Here is a 21,753-nt window from a genome sequence, read left to right as displayed (position 1 = left end):
AACTAATACAAGGGATGTTAATGCTGCTGGCCCGGGGAACACACTTTGAGAACCATTGCTTTAAAAAATATAGGCACTTCTCTCTCATTCCCCTATATGTCAGAGTTGTAGACTCAGCATGGTCTGAATGTGTGGAAGCACATGTCCTCTCATCTTACTAATCAGTCCTGTTGCACAGGTTAGCCACTAACATAGTTCAAACAGCCAGGCTCAATACTGACCACCCTATATAACTTTCTTCCACACAAAAAGATATAAGAAATGCTAAACAAGTCAGCTGTTCACAGACCAAAATGCATTTTCAAGCTAGTTATTTTTAAGCATGCTTTTTAAATAGCCACATTGTTCAAGAGATAATTTATAACATCAAAACAGGTCTACAAATTGAAGGGGCTTGTTGGAATACCTCATCTCAGGACAATATCCTAGCACCCACAAAACATGATCAAGTACCTAAAAACTTTGAATGAGAATTAAACAAAATGAATGGCACTTAATGTCTTCAAGTGTTGTTGGCTTTGAAAGGCCCATAACAGGTAAAAAGAAAGGGAAAGGGGAAGGATGTTAACACTTTCTGAGAGATGGCAGTGCTCAGAAGGGAGTTTATATTAACACTATGTAACCAACCCTATTTAACAAAGGGTACAAAAGGACTACTTCCCAAGTGCAGACCTATGCTAACACCCTGACTAAAATCAAGGCCTTTTTGCCTACAAAGCCCAAATTCTTTCCATTATATCATACACAAAAAATTTCTCAAATAAAAATCTATCGCATTATAAAAATGTAGGCTATATAGGCCTTTACAGACTCCAATTTCAACACTTCATTTAAGAAAGAAACCATGATAAATAAATTCCAAAGATGACCACCAATAATTTTTCCCTTTCCTATATAGCACATTACTCCTCCCATTAAGGGGTGGAGTCCATTTCCTCTCCTCTTGACCTTGTGATTTACTAACCAATAGAAAATAATAAAAAAAACCTGTTTGCCAGTTTCAGACACACCTCGTAGGAAGTCTAGCAGTTTCTATTGTGATGTTTGCTGTGGAAGTCAGCTCCCATATTGTAAGGGAGTTCAAACTATACTACTCAATGGGAAGACACCTATGAAGAGAGAGGGCATCATGGAGGAGAATCGAACATTTGACTGAAGATTTTGTGAGCTTTCTAGCCTAACTGGTATCTGAATGCAGTCAAACAAGTGATCCAGTGAATACCACATAAAGTAGAAAAATTGCCCAGTTGGAGTTTCTGACTCCTGGAATTATGAAAAGTTTAGAGCTAGTTGGTTACACAGCTATAGATAATTAAATAAAAAAGTTAGCTGACCTATTCAGTTAGGAATCAATAACAAGAACAAAAATCTAAGTCCTATGGCTGTTAACCCTGGCCACCTGCCACTGTACCCCACCATGTAAACCAATATATAAATAGGGCACCAGACAGGCTGACATATAGTTTTGCTACACATCCCATTAAGAAAGAGATCTGGGGTGCCTCTCTGGTGGTGCAAGACACAACCTATGAAGCTGTCCGCAGCCTCTGCAGCATGAGTTCGATCCCCAGCCAGCCAGGGAGCTACCTATATGGGGCAGCAGACATCTCCTGGCTTGCCCGCTGCTCCCCTCAGCAATGTACTTCAGTCAGTCTGCCAGTTCTGCTCCCCACTCTGTCTCTGGTGAATCCTCTCACCCCCCACACCTCTGGCCTGTACCCTAGCTCTTGCATGTATAAATAAATAAATCTTAAAAAAAAAAAAAGAGATCTGAACAAAGTTATTGCATTCATTTGTTTACAACTCAGCTATACTGGGTGCTCTGGCTTGTTTTCCACTAACTTAGTGCTATTTGAGTTTTGACACATTAATTTCTCACTGCAAAGTGAGGATAGAGACAGGCAATCATCAGTTTTGTCTATGTCTCCAGTTGCTTAACCCAGGACCCTAAAAGCCAGGGATAAATGAAGATTTGCTAAATGACACCTCACATATGAAAACAATTATACTAGTCCTCACTACAAAGAATTATGAGACCAGAAACAAATAAGAAGCTGAGGCCAAGTCCCACTAACACTACACAGAATGTCACTGTCAACTAATTACTGTGGGGCCAAGACATGCATAACATTTTAATTTCCTAAACATTTTCACAGCATTATGTCTTTTACAATTAACTTTATACCTACAAGAAACCTTATCAAAAAGGTAGTGCTATTACTCCTCTCTTATAGTTGAAGAAATGGATGGATCCCAAAGCTTCCCTGGGACAAAGGGCATCCTGATTCTCAGTCCACCATTTCTGGTTCCTGAACCTGGAAAGAAGCATGTCAGAAGCGGCCTTGTATCACTCTGAGAATGCTATGTGAGGCCCCTTTAGATAGCTGGGGCTGTTATGAGTGTCTTCTACTGCTGTAGTGATTCCTAGTGAGGAAAACTATAAGACAAGCCATCAAAATGTCCACAGGCATAACAGGCTATGGATGAGAGTGTGCACACAACTTCCAGGCGAACAAACACAGGCATTCAGGATGTCATAATGTAGGAATGAGCCGGCGATTTTAAAAACATTTTAATTGTTGTGCTTCCTTGGATCTCAATGTCTGTAGACAGTTACTTTACAAAACACGGAGCAATGATGCCCTCTACAGCCCTTACAGAGAATCCAAAGAACTGACAGTTCTTAGATCTTATGAGAGAAATCTTGAATTTACTTTTCTACTAAGCATAATTTTCTATACTAGAATAAGTTAATAACACACACTTTGTAGGTATGTCAGAGAAAATTAAGGCATCCATGTCTGACAGTCAGGTTTAACTAGAATAATGTTCAAATAATTAAAATCTTCATACTGAAATAATTTACTTACCTGAAAGGCATATGGAAGCAAATTCTATATATTGTCATTTTGGCTATTAGCAGAAGTTGCTTTCAAATGAATGACAATATTTTCAAAGTGGAACTGTGGGCTCCAAAAGTAGTAGATTGAGGTAAACTTTTTAAAAAGAATTATACCACAAATTGGAAAGATTACAACATCCCTTGTTCTAGAATCCCTTGTTCTAGAACTGAAAAAAACAACAACATACCAGTAAGAAATATCCCTAAGCTCAAGTGGCTTACCTGTTCTCCATGAGTCACAAGAAATTTCTCATCTTTGTAATAAGGAAAGTGAGGGGTAATGGGCACCTCAGAAATGTTCCAGATTGTTCATGAACTGTATAGACACTAAAGAAGCAGGTGAAAGGTCCTTTTTCTCAGGGAATGTGGCTGGGAATAGTGTGTAATAGCATGTGCATGCATATACATAAGCAACCGGGGAACATATAACACACAATGGCACAAGTGGCAAGGAGCAATCAAAGGGAAAAAGTGAAAGGGAAAAGTAGATTATGTGTCAAACACAAAGCGAGCTATTGACCAAGCGTGGGGAAAACTGATGGGCATAGACCAGGGAAGAAAAACTGAGAGGAAATCATAGGCCTGATCACAGCAGGAAATGCACATGGGTCAGTTTCATAGGAATAGGTGGGCCATGACCCCAAGTTCCAAGTTGAGAACATGAGTCAAAGTTAAAGTGGAAGGGCAGAATAGTTATCTGAATGCCTTAAATCTAGCTGGAGAGTTTAAATTAGATTTGATTAAACAAAAGAATTATTCTGATCACTTAAGCAAGGAAATAATATGATAAAAATAGTATTAAGAAAACATTATCCTGGCACTTGTCTAGATGAACTGGAATGGCATAACAAGAAAGGCATAGAGATCATTCAGAGATTATTGTGAAAATACAAACAAGATAATAGAGGCTTGAGTTTGTAAGAAAAAGAAAGACAAAGCAAGTCAAAGACACTGTACAGAGGATGGATGCAGTAAATACGAATGATGAAGGACAAGGACACTATAACTCGGCAAGCCCAGGATGTGTGAAAGGTGTCCCAAGGACATTCAAACAAAAGCCAGTCTAGAAAAAAATTATGGCAAACTAAATTCTTAGTTTGAGGTTTCAGGGATCAATTTAAACAGAGACTTCATGGAGGCAGGTGGGAAGCTAAAACTGAAGAAAAGGATCAGAAGCCAAGGCTGTATTTATATACTTTCTAATCGTCAAAAAAAGAAAATAGATAGATGAGCTTATGCACAGAGAAAGGATTGAGAAAATGAAGTCCAGAAAAGTGAATGTCTGGTCAGAATGGCAGATAAAACAGTTGGGAAAATGTTTCAAGTCCAACAAGAACTTTGTTTCAAGTCATGAACACACAGAGCAACTGCCCTATAGAAGGAAAAAGAACCTAAATGCTTGAAGTCTGAGATAGAATTAATTGGATAACTTTTGGTGAAGTTTTATGAATTTTATTTCCATTCTATCAAGTAATCAGCACACACTGCGGTGAAGAGAATTTCCAGCATTAGCAAGGTTTTACGTGTCTTTAAACTTAAAGCTCTCCCAAGGAACAGATAAAATTAAAAAGGAATAGGTAAAATTAAAAAGGAACTGAAACATGAAGAATTTAAAATACTGGGGAAAGAAATGTAGTACTTTATTTACCTTGAAAGGTTTCACCAAGACAAGTGCTTTGTTTTAAAAAAAAAAAAAAAGCCGCACCATTTTCAGGGATAAAATTTGCATATTCCTCCTTCATATTATTTCTAGTAAAGAATGTAACCATTCTAAATCTTTGTGATTTATTAAGACACTTTAGTTACACTTTTTCTTAAAATTTAGTAGTCAGTACCTAGAACTCAACTGACATGAAAATATTTATATAAATCTTTTTTCAATGTATTGCACAAAGTCAATGCATCTATTTTCAAATGAGCACTGATGACAAAGTCAGTACAACATTCCCCTTTAGGTAGCCTGAAAAACCTAGGACACAGAATTTAAGTGATTCACTGAGGCAAACCAGCAGGACAAAAGCCCATTTGCTATTCAACTTTCTCTCTTTCTCTGGAAGTTCAAAGCGTCACTCTTCACTTTTACTTTTACTACAAAGGGGAAATTGCTGTCAATTCTTGGGTATATTTCTCATTTTTGCGGTTGATAAAGGAATGCAAAGACTAAGGTTAACTGAAATTCAGAGCAGAACATAAAACTATAATTGCTACAAAGGAGTGGAAAGAAAAATGTAGATAGGAAAGATCCAGGAAGATTAAAACAAAAGTAAAATCTCTCTTCTCCTCTTAAATATTAATAAATTTTTCAATTTATTACTTTAGATTGAGAAAATGACTCAATCTCCCTACTCCAAAATTCTAGGTTCCCTTCTCCTCCAGAATATAAAATAGAAAATTATCAGCAGCAAAAGTAAAAGTTTCACATCTCCTGGAGTGGGTGGGAAGGAGGAGGAGGGGGTCATTACACATTCCCCATGGAAGAAGACAAAGACAGATCCACATTCCAGGGAAATCTGGCTGGTTGAGTTTTTCCTTAAATACAGATTGGCCTGTCACTAAGCCAGGCTCTATAATCTTCCCAGGCTGTCACCACTAGGGAAGTCAGGAATCCCTTCTAATTAATCAAGTGCTCCCAACAAAAATTTTCCCACCCACAATAAAGTGAACTGGGGGGGAGGTGAAGCTTTGTAGGCAAAAGAATTCTGGACTGGTGTAATACCTAAGTAATCCAAGAAAACAGATGCAGGAAGCAAAGGAAATGATTCACAGAGACAGACAATGAACTAGAAACTGTTCACAGTACTACTTCATTGGAACCCTAGTTGAAAATTTTAAATCATAAGATGTAATTTTTATTAAGAGAGAGACCTAGCAACATTACATACTTTTTTAAACACCTCAAAAGCAGAGGAGAGACCATAAACTTTTCAGAGGTAGACACCATGAATACTGATTTGACACTTTTAACAATAGTCAAATTTATTTTCTTTTTACTAAAGCTTTGTGTTTAAATGGATACAAGTTTCCACAAAACATTGTCTACCCATGACTGTTTCTTGCTTCCACTTGCAAAGGAAATGGCCTTGCCTTGACCTAGTTAATTTATCCCACCCCTGCAGACAGCTATCCCAAAGTAACTTCATTGAAAGGTTAGTCTGACAAAGTAAAAAAAGCAAAAGTCCAGAAGGATGCAAGGATATAGACCCTGTGCCATCCAATACAACTGTTCCTGGCCATATGTGCCTATCAGATACTTGAAATGTTGCCAGTGGGAACTGAGATGTGCTTTAAGAAATATATTTATATACCTAAATCAGTACATATGTGTGTTTGTCTATATGTTTATGTAGTATAAATAAAATATAAGGCAGGGCCTCCCCAGTGGCGCAGCGGTTGAGCGTTGGGTTGCGAAGCTGCCCGCAGCCTCTGCGGCGCCGGTTTGATCCCCGGCTGCTCCCCAGCCACCAGAGGAGGGTCCCACATGGCGTGCAGACCTCTCCTGCCGCCCGCTGCTCCCCTCAGCAGTGTACTTCGGTCCTTCTGCCTGCTCTGCTCCCCGCTCTGGCTCTGGTGAATTCTCTCACCCTCCTGCGCTTCTGACTGTACCCAGTGCATGTATAAACAAAACAAACAAATAAATAAATAAATAAATAAAACATGCCTCTATTAAAAAAAAATAAAATAAAATAAAAAAATAAAAAAATAAAATATAAGGCAATGTAAATATAATTATTATATTTTACATATGTAAATATATGCATATATATTTATACAGACACCCACACCCCGATATATGGCAATAAGATCTTTATTGCAATTATTCAACTTCATCATTGTGGCACATAGGCCAGAGTCAATACAATACAAAGAAACAGCAGTGGCTATGTTCCAATGAAATTTATTTACAAAAATGAGCAGCTAGTCTGTGAAATATAATTTACTGACACCTGGCTCCTAAAGAATTCATAAATTTGGAAGTTCTTAAATACTTGGGTGGGTGCAGCGCTTGAATTAAGATCATTAAGGAGCCTTGGGGAGATGTATCCACTACTTTCATTTAAGAAAGGAGTCACTGAATTATAGGATGCATTTCCCTGTCACAAGCTACACTGGCACGTTAAGAAACCTTGAAAACTGTAGTTCCAAGGACTCTCTCATGTCATCCACTCTGTCATTTCCTGGAATTCTGGCTTAGGAGACAGTAATAAGAGTTCAAGGGTTGGAACACAGCATTTTTTTTTAAAATGTCTTCTTACATGTAGAAAGAAAACATTTCTTCATTTGAAGAAGCTGCATGGATAATTAATGCCATTCCAGGAAAAGTCTCATAAGAAACAATTGAGATATAATTGGAAAACTATTTGAAGTTCCTCTAGATTTTTGTACTTGGGAAACTATACTCTATCCACCTATTTTTCAACCCAGAGAGTCAAAACAGATGCATCTATATGAAAATATCCCTAAGTTATTTCCTTGTAAAGTTTATATATTCATTTTATTTATCACATTAATGCATACATCAAAATGATACATCAAAAACAGGCTTCTTCTGCCCCATTCTCCCACCACCTCTACCCCAGCTCTTACTCATCAGGAGCAACCATGTGAAAACGTAAAGCTATTTGACCTGGTATGTGCCACCATATTTCTAAATACTGTTATTTATATTTCAATTTCTCATTATTTCACTTTTGCACCTTTTCTATTAGAAATTAGGATAATGCTTACAACACACCCTCCCACATATCTCCTTGCCCAGCCTCCCAAAATTTGGAGTTCACAATATATGAAATGTACCTTCTGTTCAAAGTTGAGCCAAGTAGTATGCTTGTTTACTTTCCTGCCTTGCATAGAGTTTTTGTTTCCTTAGAATTCAGAGTTGTAACACTTAAATCATTGCCATACTATCCAACAGATCTAAACAATCTCCTTCAATTCATTTAAATACATGAAGTATTTTGTTCCTTTCTTTTTTTTGTAGGGGACATATTTTATAGAAACCTGCAGCCTGCTTCAATCTGACAGGTTGCTTTCTAGGTAGGATACACAGTGATCATCATGGAATATGCTTGGCCTTCCCCTGCTGGATTTCTTCTCCCTGATTCCACACTCACTCTTTTACCCCTTCATTGTAGAAGACTACATTTTTCCTAAAATAGGCTATAGGAGGAAATTTCAATACTATCCATTTCTGAAAATGTCTATATTCTACCTTAACAAGTGATTGAAAGTTGGATTGTAAAAAAGAGTTTTGAGTTGAAACCATTATCAAAGAATACTGAGGGAATTAGCCTACTATCCCTTACATGTGATCTATTTTTCTTTTAGGACCTCCTCTGTATTCCCAGTATTCTGAAATTTTAAGATGATGTTCTTTGATACAACTGTTTTTCACTGACTTTGTTAGGGACCTACTCAAAACACCTTTCAAGGAAGAAACTTTGTGTCCTTCATTTCTAGTAAATTTTATTGCATTGTTTCTTTCATAATTTCTTCTCAACCCCCTTCTTTTTTCCTTTCTAGAACTACAATTTTCATTCAAGACTGACCCTCTCGTATTCTTGTGTTATCCACACTGCAACCTTCTCCACCCCCCCACCCTCCACCCAGCACAGACACCTCTTATCTATTATCTTTTTGCTTCACTTCCTGGGCAGTATTCCTCCATTGTTTTTTCATATTTTATTGAATTTTTATTTCTATTATATTTTTAATTGACATAGCTCCTTCCCAGTCTTAGAAATATCCAATTTTGCTACATGGTTATAGAAGCTTCCTTTATTGCTCTGAGGATATTAATTATAGTACTTTTAAATTCTTCTCTTGCTCCTAGAATCTCTCCAAACCCTATTTACTGTCTCTTTCTCTTGCTCTGTTCTTTCTTTCTTGAATTTTCTTGAAATCTCTGATGATATTCTCCTGTCCATTCACAATTAACAACAGACCATGAAATGCTGACTGGAAACTATGTGCATGGGTGAGACCTATCTATAGACTGCTGGGCTTTGGGAAGCAGAGGGGAGCCAGATATTTGGCTAGGGGATATCAAATACAGGTCTACTAATATTAGACAAGTAGATTTAGGTTAAGAAGCATGACTAAGGGCCTCCCCGGTGGCGCAGCGGTTGAGCGCTGGATTGCGAAACTGCCCGCAGCCTCTGCAGCACCGGTTCGATCCCTGGCTGCTCCCCGGCCACCAGAGGAGGGTCCCACATGGTGCGCAGACCCCTCCTGCCATCCGCTGCTCCCCTCACAGTGTACTTCAGCCTTCTGCCTGCTCTGCTCCCCGCTCTGGTTCTGGTGAATTCTCTCACCCTCCCACGCTTCTGGCTGTACCCAGTGCTTGTATAAATAAATAAATAAATAAATAAATAAATAAATAAATCTTTAAAAAAGAAAAAAAGAAGTATGACTAAGACACATTTATAGTTCAATATACCTGACAACCATCCCATTTTCAAGTACTTATGGAACATTTACCAAGGAGAGGAATTATGCCAAATACCAATAATGAGATGATTAGAAAATTCCCAAATACTTAGAATCTATATGACTTACATTTAAATAACCCATTGATAAAAAATGAACTCCAATGAAAATTAGAAAATATTTTGACATGATACATGAATGATAACAAAATCCCTACCTGAGCTGCATCTTTCTTTATCAAAACAAGAAAGATACAATCAAAGTTGGAAATGTTTAGAGAAAGATGCGAAACTTTAAACATATATTAGAAAAGAAGAAAAGCTAAAGTCAATGATTTAAGCTGGAAAAAGAACAAGTTTGCTCAAAGTAGAAGATAGGAAACAATAAATAAAAATTAAAACTGGTAGAAAACAAAACATACTATAGGAAAGAAAATCAAAGCCCAAAGGTGGTTCCCTAAAAAAGACGAGTAAAATTACTAAGTCCATAAAACTACTAAACAATAAGCACTCTTTTGGAAATGCAAACCAAAACCACAATGAGGTATCACCTCATACCTGTAAGAATATCTATTATCAAAGAGACATGAGATAACAGCTACTGGTGAGGTTACAAAGGGAACAGTGGTACACAATTTGTGGGAACGCAAATTGTGTAGTCACTGTGGAAACAGTATGGTAATTTCTCAAAAAATTAAAATTGGAACTACCATATGACTCAGGAACCCCACTTCTGAGTGTATAGTCAAAGGAAATAAATCAGTATTTCAAAAAGATAGCTGCATTTCCATGTCATTGCAGATTTATTCACAACAGTCAAGACATGGTAACAAACTAAATGTCCATCAATAAATGAATGGATAAGAAAATGGAATACACACACACACACACATACACACATGAATATGATTCAGTCATATCAAAAAGGAAATTCTGCCACCTGCAACAATATTGCTAGACTTTGAGGGCACTGTGCCAATGAAAGAAGTCTGATCTTACTTAGATGTAGAATCTAAAACACTCAACTGGGGTTCTGGAGTTCTGGGGTTCTGGAGGTTGCGTTGATAAGTGATATAAGAGAAATGGGAAGACGCTGTTTTAAGGGTACAGACCTTCAGTTATAAGGCAAATAGTTGCAGGGATCTAATATACAGTATGGTGACTACAATTAACAATACTATATTGTATACTTGTAAGTTTCTATGAGAATACAGCTTTAATGTTCTCACCATAACAACAAGAATATGGTATTTACGTAAGGTGAAGGATGTGCTCACTAACCTTATTATGGCAAATATTTAACAATATATGCATTTATCAACTGATCACATCATACACCTTAAACTTACATAATGTTACACATCAATTATATCTCAATATAGCATAAGGAAAAAATATCACCCCTTGGAGGATCCAAAGGGTGGACCGTGGGTGTCAGAATATTTGTGAATTATGAGAGCTGAGAGCTACCCAAAATGGGTAAAAAAGAAAGAGGAGTTGGGAATGAACACATTTCAGTTAAGCCCAGAGTTGTTTAGAACCCCAACCTTCAGTTAATTACATCAGCTTTGCACATAATACAAAGTTAGACACATAAACGTTCGATTTACAGATATCCCTCATATAATACTTTCATATGGGTAAGTTTGTTTATAATTTCTTGGAGTAGGAATTATCCAGTAGAGATTTTTCTTTCATTCTTTTGAGAAACTGTGGCTTTCATGAAAATGCAACTAAAAAAATTCACTCCCTGACCAAGAGAAGCAACATGGAAGCTTGCCATCCAACCACGGTGTTGGGAGAAGGGAGAGGAAGGGAGAACAGCAAAGAAAATAGTGGAAAATACTAAAAACACTAAGCATGTGCCAGAATCTGTTGTGGGCTGCAAAGTTACACTACCCACGAGGTAGTGGAATCCCAAGCCATGAGATTATTACCAAACCTGGTCCAAAACCACTGAAATGTCAATGGCTCCAGCAGATGTAAACTTTAAACTGCTCAACTGCTCTGCAGGGCTCATAGGTCTTTCCACCGTGTGTGAGTGTGTGTGTGTGTGTGTGTGTGTGTGTAGGATGTGACTGATAATAAACATACAATTAATTACACACATAAACAACCAGCAACTTTAATGACCAATTTTACTCTATTATTTATAAATAGTGGGAAGTAATAGGATAATCTAAAAGACTATGAGATAAATTACTTTAAAATTGTGAAGGAGATAAAAGGAAGATATGGAAAACATTGAAAAAAACAGGACAAGTATATATTTAAAAAAACTAGCAGAATGTGAATGTTTAAAAATATAACTAAACAAATTCACAAATGAAAAATACAGTCATCAAAAATAAATAAGTTAAAGAACAGATTAAAGAGCAGATTAAATATATATGAAAAGCTTTTAGTGAACTAAAAGAGGTCTGATAAAAAGCACTCAGAAAGCAACACAGAGATATAAACAAGAGAGGGCAAATGGCCAAGCAGTGCTTCCACAGCCTACCGGAGCAGCATTCATAAAAGAAGGCACATGGTGACAGCATCAGTAGCTGGTGTTCATGTCCCCTGCTAACCATGACACTCTAGGGCAATCTGGCAGAGCAGAATGTCAAATGTTCAGAATGGGATCCCACTGCTTCCATTGTAGATCTTCTATGTGACACGATTATAGGAGCACTGGTCCCTTGCCTACGTGATCAGACTCAAGGATGCAATTACAGAGTGATGTGTGAAAGTTCTGTATGTGTCAGAAGCCAGGCTCTATACCTAACCTGCTAGCTTGATGGCTGGGGTAGCTCCCCTGGTATGATCTGGAAGCTGTGTTCCAAGTGTGGCTAGTATTAACTGTGAGACGTGGCAATACAATAGCAGAATTTCCACATAAGTATGCATTGCTTGAAAACCAACGGACCCATCTCTGGGATTATTATTATTAGAAACCCAAGTTTTATGAGCTAATCAGGTTTGTGTCTCGTACTGGCCACAGCCAATTTTAGAGTTACTGCAAGAGACCTAGTCCTTTACTGTGTGTACAGGGGCTCACTCTCAGATGGGCTAGTAGTCATCCCGCCAGCACATAAGACTTTCCAACAAATTCTGTATATGATTTACAGAAGAGGACAACAGAGAAAACAGATAGGAGCAGTACCTGAAGAAAAAATGGTTCAGATTTTCCAAAACTGATAAAAGACATTATTCTTCCAAACAAAGATGTACAATGTATTCCAAGTCAGATAAACTAAAGCAGATTGGTAATTCAAATTTCACTATAAAATTACATAACAGCAAAGACAAACATAAAATCACAATAGCAACCAGACAGAAAATTGGCAACTAATATAAACAGAATCACAGTGAAGCTAACTGCAGACTTCTGTGGTGACATCTCCAGAGATGGCTCTCCCACAATTCTCCTCATCCCTATGAATACATGCTGCTTCTCACATCAAGAGTTGCAGCTTGAAAAAAAAAAAAAAAAAAAAAAAAAAAAGAGTTGCAGCTTGGACTGACCCTTTAAATGTTCTGACCAACAAAATGCAATAAAAGTGGCATTTAATACTTCTGAGCCCAGGCTTTTAGAAGACTGGCAAGCCATTACGCTTCTTGCAACTCTCACTCTGGGAGACTGTCCCTCAAAACTGATCATTCTAGGAGAAGGCCAAGCCACACAGACTAGACACATGAATGAGAACTGAAGGAACACAACAAACAGACTCTGGTGAGATTCCACCTACAGTCAGTATCAAATGACAGCCATCTTTGATGTTCCAGCTGAATTGAGTCCCCAGATAACTGCAGCCGTGGCCAACATCAAGAGGAGAAACCAACCATCTGCTATCAGACGGCATAAAGAATCATAAAAGAGAACAAAATGACTTGGTATTTAAGCCACTAAGTTTAAAAAAAATTTTTTTAAGATTTATTTATTTATACAAGAACCAGGGTACAGGCCAGATGTGCCGGAGGATGAGAGGATTCACCAGAGACAGAGTGGGGGAACAGAACAGGCAGACTGACTGAAATACACTGCTGAGGGGAGCAGTGGGCCGACAGGTGAGGTCTGCAGCGCCATGTGGGTTGCTCCGCGGCCGCTGGGAATGGAACCAGCACTGCAGAGGCTGCGGATACCTTCACAGCACCATGCTCAACTGCCTGCGCCACCAGGGAGGCCCAGTTTAAAGATAGTTTTAAAGCATCAGTAATAATTAAACAAACCACTTCTCAGTTGCAGTAAGATTCCAGAAGACAATGGAAGTATAACTTTAAAAGTGCTGATGAAAAGTAAGGCATAACCTAGAATTCTACCACAAACTAAATATCTTTCTACATACTTGGTTTGAAGACCAAAGTATATTTTTAGAGACAAATTGTGAAAGTTCACCACTTATAACCTCTTAAAGAAATACTATAGGACCTACAGATCATAAAATAATTACAAGCAATGAAATGTTTAAAAATGTTGCAAATCTGAAAAAGCACTGACTTGATAAAAATAAGATACAACTACAATATTAAATAGTATCTGATTTTGTTAACTAATGTCATTAGTCTATTTTGGTGTTTTGAACATGTACTCAGTATAAAATAGCATAAAGGAAATGTCCTAAAGAACAGAAAACATATACAAAAGTGTCTCTGAGCCTTGTACCCATAATTTATCAAATCTTCTCCACCAACCCTCACAGGTGACCCACCCATCCCTCTACATCTTAGATGGTCCCAGCTTCAGCCATCAAGGGATAGAATGAGGGCACTCACAAGAAAAAACAAAAGTGAACAGGCAGGCATGAGAACCCAGATTCAGCATATGATTCCCACTTTTAAATTTTTATCAGCTTTGTTATAAAGAAAATAATGTCAAGGAATTGTGATGTGAATAATTTTGAACATTAAGGACCAAGTTATGATGGAAAGGCATCTTACAAAAGATAGTAAGCTAGAAAATCCCATAACCATATAAACTATTAATTTTCTCCCTCATCTCAATCTTAACATGCAAATTTTCAATTAAGTTTCCAATAGAGCCCCAAATTTAAAGAGAGGTAAGTTCAGAGCTTTAATTTTCAATTAACACAGAACCCAATTATATTAGAAAGTGATTAACCATTTTTAAAAGGTTATTAAGTATTACTTACTTTAACAGCAAATTTCTTTGATGCCATGGCTTACTGATTCCAGAGTAATTACAGATCTTTAATAGAAGAAAAAAGAAAGTTATAAGTAGATAAATCAACATCTCTTTCTATTTGAATATTGTATCGGAGAGAGGTTCACTGAATAATCAAATATCAATAGGCATTTGTGAGATGAATGCTCATTTATAACTGGTCTTTCAAAAAGTATTATGTTAAATTAGTAATTTAAAATGGTCCACAAATCAAAGGGCCTCCCCGGTGGCGCAGCGGTTGAGCGCTGGGTTGCGAAGCTGCCCGCGGCCTCTGCGGCGCCGGTTCGATCCCCGGCTGCTCCCCGGCCACCAGAGGAGGGTCCCACATGGCGCGCAGACCTCTCCTGCCGCCCGCTGCTCCCCTCAGCAGTGTACTTCGGTCCTTCTGCCTGCTCTGCTCCCCGCTCTGGCTCTGGTGAATTCTCTCACCCTCCCGCGCTTCTGACTGTACCCAGTGCATGTATAAACAAAAAACGAACAAACAAACCAGCAAACAAATAAATAAAGCATTCCTCTATAAAAAAAAAATAAATAAATAAAAATAAAAATAAAATGGTCCACAAATCAAAGCACCAGTCCAGATGTATTTACTAAATGTTCTAAAAAGAATACATACCAACCCCAAACCTTCACAAACTCTTTTAAAAATAAGTGTAAGGGGACCTCCCCGGTGGCGCAGCGGTTGAGCGCTGGGTTGCGAAGCTGCCCACAGCCTCTGCAGAGCCGGTTCGATTCCTGGCTGCTCCCCGGCCACCGGAGGAGGGTCCCGCATGGCGCGCAGACCTCTCCTGCCGCCCGCTGCTCCCCTCAGCAGTGTACTTCGGTCCCTCTGCCTGCTCTGCTCCCCGCTCTGGCTCTGGTGAATTCTCTCACCCTCCCGTGCTTCTGACTGTACCCAGTGCATGTATAAACAAACAAACAAACAATCAAATAAATAAATAAAAAAAACATGCCTCTATAAAAAAAAAAAATAAGTGTAAGAAAAACTTCTCAAACAATTCTAAGAATCAATGTTATCCTGACACCAATACCAGAGACATCACAAAAATTGAAAATTATACATCAACATCCCCTATGAATAGACACAAAAATCCTTAACAAAATATTAGCAAACCAAATTCAACTACATATATAGAAGAGAATTATACATCATGACCAAGGATTTATCAGGGAATATAAGAGCATTTAAACATCAGAAAATTAGTCCAACTCCATACAAAGACAAATTTTTAAATGGACAAAGGATCTGAAGAGACATTTCTCCAAAGAATATATACAAAAGCATGATAAGTGCATGAAGAGATGCTTGATATCAATAGCTATTAGGTATCACATAAAAATGTATACAGCAATATTCAAAGCAGCACTATTCATTGTAGTGAAAAAAATTGAAATTCAAGTGTCTGTCAACTGATGAATGAACAAAATGTGGTATGTAGTTAAGCACCACTTAACATTTCAGTCAATGAAATTTGATAACTATTCCAACACGTTATACTATATAATCTAGGTGAATATAAGTTATACCATATAAACTGGATGGTCTAAGCTATACTATCCAGATCTGTGTGATTACTCAATGACATTTGTACTACATTCGAATCGTTTAAAGATGCATTTCTCAAAACATGACCATTGTTAAGTGGTGTATGACTGTATACACATAATGGAATGTTATTTGACCAAAAAAAAGGAATCAGCTACTTATACTCTTGTGCTCAGTCAGACAACAGCCCTCTTGAAGAAGCCTGAGAATTACTTTCTATAGAAGGTAAGTCAAAAGATCTCTGGTCTAGAAAAGAGGCATAGCATAAAGTTTCCCTACTGAAAACAAAGAGAAAGTAAAGTAATATTTACAAATACCTTCTTCAACCCACATATCCCTGTGATGGTTAATTTAATGTCAACTTGTGTGGGCTAAGGAATACCCAGAAACTCCACATATTTCTGGGTGTGTCTGAGAATGTTCTGGCAGAGATTAGCATTTGAAATGATAAAATGAGTAAAGTATAGGGTTTTCCTCAATGTAGGTAAGAACCACACAATATGTTAAGGGTCTGTGCAGAATAAAATGGTGGAGGAAGGGTGAATTCACTGTCTCTGTGAGTTGGGACATCCATCTTCTCCTGCCCTTAGACATCCACATTCCTGGTTGTTGGGTCTTTGGATTTGGACTAAATAACACCATTGACTTTCCAAGTTCTCCAGCTTACAAACAGCAGATCACAGGACTTCTGTGTCTCCATAATCACAATCACGAGTCAGTTCCTAAAATAAATGTGTGTGTGTATGTGTGTGTTTGTGTTTATATGCATGTAGTATTTCCCTTTCATTCTGTTTCTCTGGAGAATCTTGACTAATATACCCCTCTATAATACCTGGCCATTACAAATAAGAGACTCAAATCTCCCCATTTAGTGAACTGGACTAACCTAAGAAGAGTTCCCCAAGGAAGCAGCCTAGACAGATGACTCTAAAATGAAGCACATACCCACAAGTCCCACATCTGTGTATAGAACTAATTTCCATCTTTATAAAGTTGCACTTTCAAATACAAGTAAACAACCAAGAATCAGTTGCCATCTATGGAAATACTGTCACGAAAGAAAACAAAACAGAAACCTACTTGGCTGAAACTGAGACTGTGCAGAGAAAGAGAATTTTTTTTTTCTAAAGAAACTATCATTAAAATCACAGAAATAGGAGATATTGGGTCCATAAGGCAATAAATAAGTTTTCCTTTAAAGGAGTTTTGGAGAATACCAAATTGGAACTATAATAGCTGTAATTAAAAACTTTATGGCAGTGGTGGATAATCAAATATAGAAATTCATTCAGAAATTTCAGCAAAAACAAAAATGATAAAAAATAAGACAATAAATGAAAAATTAAAGGACCAGGATAGGAGGACCAATACATGAAAATTAGGATTCAAAACAGTTCTGTTAGGGCACATATCAATAAAATTTCAGGCACTAATGACAAAAGGAATCTTAAAGATGTATGGCAGGGGAGAAGTAGGGAGCAGAGGTAGTAAGTGAATACATGGCTCCAAATTGCCCAAAGCAACGTTGGAGACTAATTAGCAAAGCAGAATATCTTCAAAATTCTTTAGAAAATTGTTTCCAACCTCCAATTGCATTTAAACATGAGAGGGAAAAAAATAAAACATTTTTAGACATGCAAGATCTTAAAAAAATCTGTCTCATGCCTTTCTCCGGAAGCTACTAAAGATGTGCTTCACCAAAATGAGGAAATTAACCAAGAAAAAAGGAAGATATAGGAAACAGAAAGGCTGAGATAGGCAAAAGGCAGAGGAAATCCCCTGAGCACCTAGTGAAAGCAAATCCCTGCATGAAATGCTGCTTAGACCAGGAGAGAACCATTAGTCCAGGCCTAAACAAGTTGCAAGGGTCCAGAAGATGCCTCTTGGGAAGTGTCTGCATACATGCATGTGAATTTTAGAACACTGGTGGAGAATGTGATATTGAATTAAGACAGGTGCATGGAAAGTTAAACAACTTCACAACAAGACAGTTACTGATTTCAGAACAAACACAAATTGTAGGGAAAATAAAGAGTACTCCATACACAGCTCAGTTATGACTCACATTTATAGTCATGATAACTGCTGAATCTTGACTGAGACTATATTATGTTTACAACAATGAGGATGGGTAGTGTGTGTGTGTGCATGTGTATGTGTGTATGTGGTAGGTGCACAGAGGCTAATTCAAAGGTACCTTCAATAATAATGGCATGTTTCAGAAGTAAAGCCTAAAACCAATTAAGATAATAACCATCACCACAACAGTATAATAAAGCAGAAATATGGCAAGTAATTTATTGTATGGACCCAATATTTCTTTTCTTAAGTGCTAAACTCTGCCCCAACCTCAAGAGCAAGTGACCTGCTATTGACCAGAAGCTTTACCAATAATATAGTCGATTAACACACTGTATATATGTTTTATATACTGTATTCTTACAAGAAAGCAAGCTACAGAAAAGAAAATGTTACTAAGAAAATACATTTACAGTGCTGTACTAAGTATCAATACCATAAATTTATGTCATCTGTGTACAAGAAAATCTTTGTATAAATGGGCCCCCACAGTTCAAACCTTTGTTATTCAAGGGTCAACTGTATATTATTTGAGCCTGATTAACATAAAATCAGTTTCCTTACACATATTAAATCAGACTTGAATAACTAATGATAAGAATTTAGAGCATTCCTCCCTCAGGGTACTTAAAAGAATACTCAAATGGTTCAACTGATAGAGATAAGCAGAGACTGTTGGGTCTGAAGTGTGTGATCTAATTATTTTTAAAAGTATACATTGCTTTTTCCACACAGCTTTCCTGAAGGATAGAGGGACCACACGAAAGCTTTGGCAAGGATTTCTTATCATGTCTGCCCTTAGATAGATTATGAGCAACATTACAGAGAAGGCTACATTTTCAACTCAAAATAAGGTTCCAGTAGACTCCCTTTTTTTTTTTACTTTTATTGGTAAAGTAAGAGCAGCTGTATTTACTTTTAAAGGACTGAATTCTTCAAAAAGTATCATAAAGCCCAATGTCAAAAATATGATCCACAGAAAGCTAAAACTGAAAAGCATACATTTTATATAAAACAATATAGTCTGCTTATGTAAAATAGCCTGTATGGGAAGGAGATATATGATACATTCTGCATTTTTTAATGAAATTTTTAATATGTGGCATTCTACTTCTCAATATACAGAATGCTTTGATTTGTTTCCACAATTTCTGGAGCCTCAGAAAGTCACAATTTTTGTGGAAAAGGAGATCGTAGAGATCATGTGCTCCCAACCCTGCCCAAACAAAAACTTGAAGGACCAAGCCAAGATTTAACAACAGAGGGCCAAGGACAAGGGAGAGGCTTATTGGCTCCCTGAAGGCAAACTAGCACCATCTGTCACCTGCAAGTTCAACTGCCAAGGTTAATTGCCAACTGGGCTGTTGAGATAGTTGTGCTTTTTCCCCTCACCACCCCCCCACTCCCCCCCTTTGCCCCATGTTCCCAGCAAAGAGTAAGATTTCAAAGTGACAAGAGCACTGGTTGCCTCCTGCTAATGAAAGAAGGGGGAGGGGATGACACAGAGAGGGAGGAAGGGAAAGGAAGAAAGGTAAGAACTCTAAGTAAAATGTGGTTTGAATTAATTTACTATTATACTATATGACATATCACACTACTTCATGAATTAAAAAAAATAAATGAGATCTACCAAGATAAAACCATTAACACATCTGGACAGTCAGTTTCATAGACCTTGAGCCTGCTGCATATTTGCTAACGTCATTTTAGGTTTTTTTAAAAAAGGCATTTTTTTCCCTTTGCTGCAAATTAGACAGATGTGGGAAATGAACAAAGTATTCTGAACTGAAATATCCTGAACCATTTTGCACACACATCCATGGTGGGAAGAGTAGGTTCTCAAAGGTGAATAGCCCTCAGAGAAACATTTAACACTAGAGGGTGCTCAAGAAATGTCTGTTAGACGAAGAAATGTTCCATATACAGGCGCAAACTCATAGAGCACGCATTTTATTTTTGATGTTTTTAGGGAGAGGTTCCCCAACATATATATTAAATCTTTACTGACTTCTATAAAAATAACATTGACTATTTCTTTGATATTCCAGATGAATACCATTCCAGTTGTTCATGTGCAACCAAGGGACACCCTAGGATCCCCAAATTTGCACACTCTACAGGGTCTGGCCATCCATGCACAAAAAGACAAAGCATACTCTTTTTTTTTTTTTTAAAGATTTATTTTTTTTTTAAATTTATTTATGCAAGTACTGGGTACAGTCAGAAGCGCAGGAGGGTGAGAGAATTCACCAGAGCCAGAGCGGGGAGCAGAGCAGGCAGAAGGACCGAAGTACACTGCTGAGGGGAGCAGCGGGCAGCAGGAGAGGTCTGCGTGCCATGTGGGACCCTCCTCCAGTGGCCGGGGAGCAGCCGGGGATCGAACCGGCGCTGCAGAGGCTGCGGGCAGCTTCGCAACCCAGTGCTCAACCGCTGCGCCACCGGGGAGGCCCGACAAAGCATACTCTTAATGTAAAAGAGCTTTAATAGAATTATAGTGCATAGAGAGGATAAGAAAAGATATTAGTTTCTCTAAAAAAACCAACATTACACATTCCCTTGTGAGTAAATGTCCAGCCAAACAGGGTTCGCCCGAAAAATGGCTGCTGAGGCCCAAAAGCTTGCCAGGAGTCTAAGGCACCCTCTAACGGGGGAACCACGGGAAGGGATTGAAGGAGCAAGGCAAATCTGAAGCAAAATCACGGTAACAGCTGCCAGTGTCTCTCACCCATGTATTTCTTTCAAGTGTCTCTACATGTCTCTCCTTCAAATCCCCCAAGTCCACGGTGCACGTCCAAAGCCCAGAAGCGAGCCCTTCTTTTCCATGTGTCTCCCCTGAGCCTACCTGCCTTCAGTATTTTATAGCTTCACTTGGCTGTTCATCTCCATCCATCATTAAGTGGGGGTCACCAGCTGGGCAATATATATAATAATGCCCCTCTAAGCTACTGATTCCTACATACTGCTGCTCAACAGAGGTTCCTGCTGACTAGGATTTCTGTAAGCTATCAGTGGTTGGTCTCCCAAGGCTTCCTTTCCTCTCTCAGCTCTTTAGCTTAATCAAATGGGCCTGGAAACCTCAGGATGACCAGCTTTGTCAGGTTATTGGGATGATGTAAGGTCAGGAATGACCGCTGAGCAGGTTTTCTATGATCCAGCAGACTGGGTAAAGGAGGAGTCAGAGTCCTCAGTGGTTTTGCAGGTTTTTATTTAAATTACCAGGTACACGGCAGGCAGGGGCGCTGAGGGGCTGGTAGGCTGGCAGTCCTCCCAGCCCCCAGCAGATCTGCAGGTCTTCACTCTGGGCAATCCGGCCTTCTCTAGGCTTCTGCTTCTCTTGCTTCTTTCTTGGCTTCTCTTTCAGCTTCTGCTGGCGTCCCCATGACGCCGCCCTTAAAAGCCCAGTCTCAGCCCAGGTGAATCCCATCTACCTATGCCCACACCCTACTCCAGGTGTCTGCCACCAGGCATGCATTCAGGACCACAGATCCGTCATCTATCCTAATGGCAGGAGGACAGAAAAGCCTGACATTTTTCCTTACCCTACAGATCATTTCCAAGCCACTTTTATATAGACTTGCCAGTACGTCAATGCAAAGACTGTGAGTCCTCTGTCTTATGTACAAAGTGGCTTTACATT

General features: G+C 38.4%; 1 protein-coding gene across 1 annotated transcript in view; it reads right to left on the bottom strand.

Annotated features, from left to right (window-relative positions):
* The window catches only part of SLX4IP (SLX4 interacting protein), a gene marked incomplete at both ends in the record, with an annotated part of 157,692 nt that extends 143,206 nt beyond the window's left edge, over positions 1 to 14,486 (bottom strand). The window contains 1 exon segment of the mRNA XM_084247716.1: positions 14,460 to 14,486. Coding sequence (XP_084103842.1) covers positions 14,460 to 14,486 — 27 coding nt within the window.
* Positions 14,487 to 21,753: the final 7,267 nt, after the last annotated feature.

Source organism: Talpa europaea (genome assembly GCF_964194135.1).
Source record: "Talpa europaea genome assembly, chromosome: 11".
Lineage (NCBI taxonomy): Eukaryota > Metazoa > Chordata > Mammalia > Eulipotyphla > Talpidae > Talpa > Talpa europaea.
This window is presented reverse-complemented; position numbering and strand designations above follow the sequence as displayed.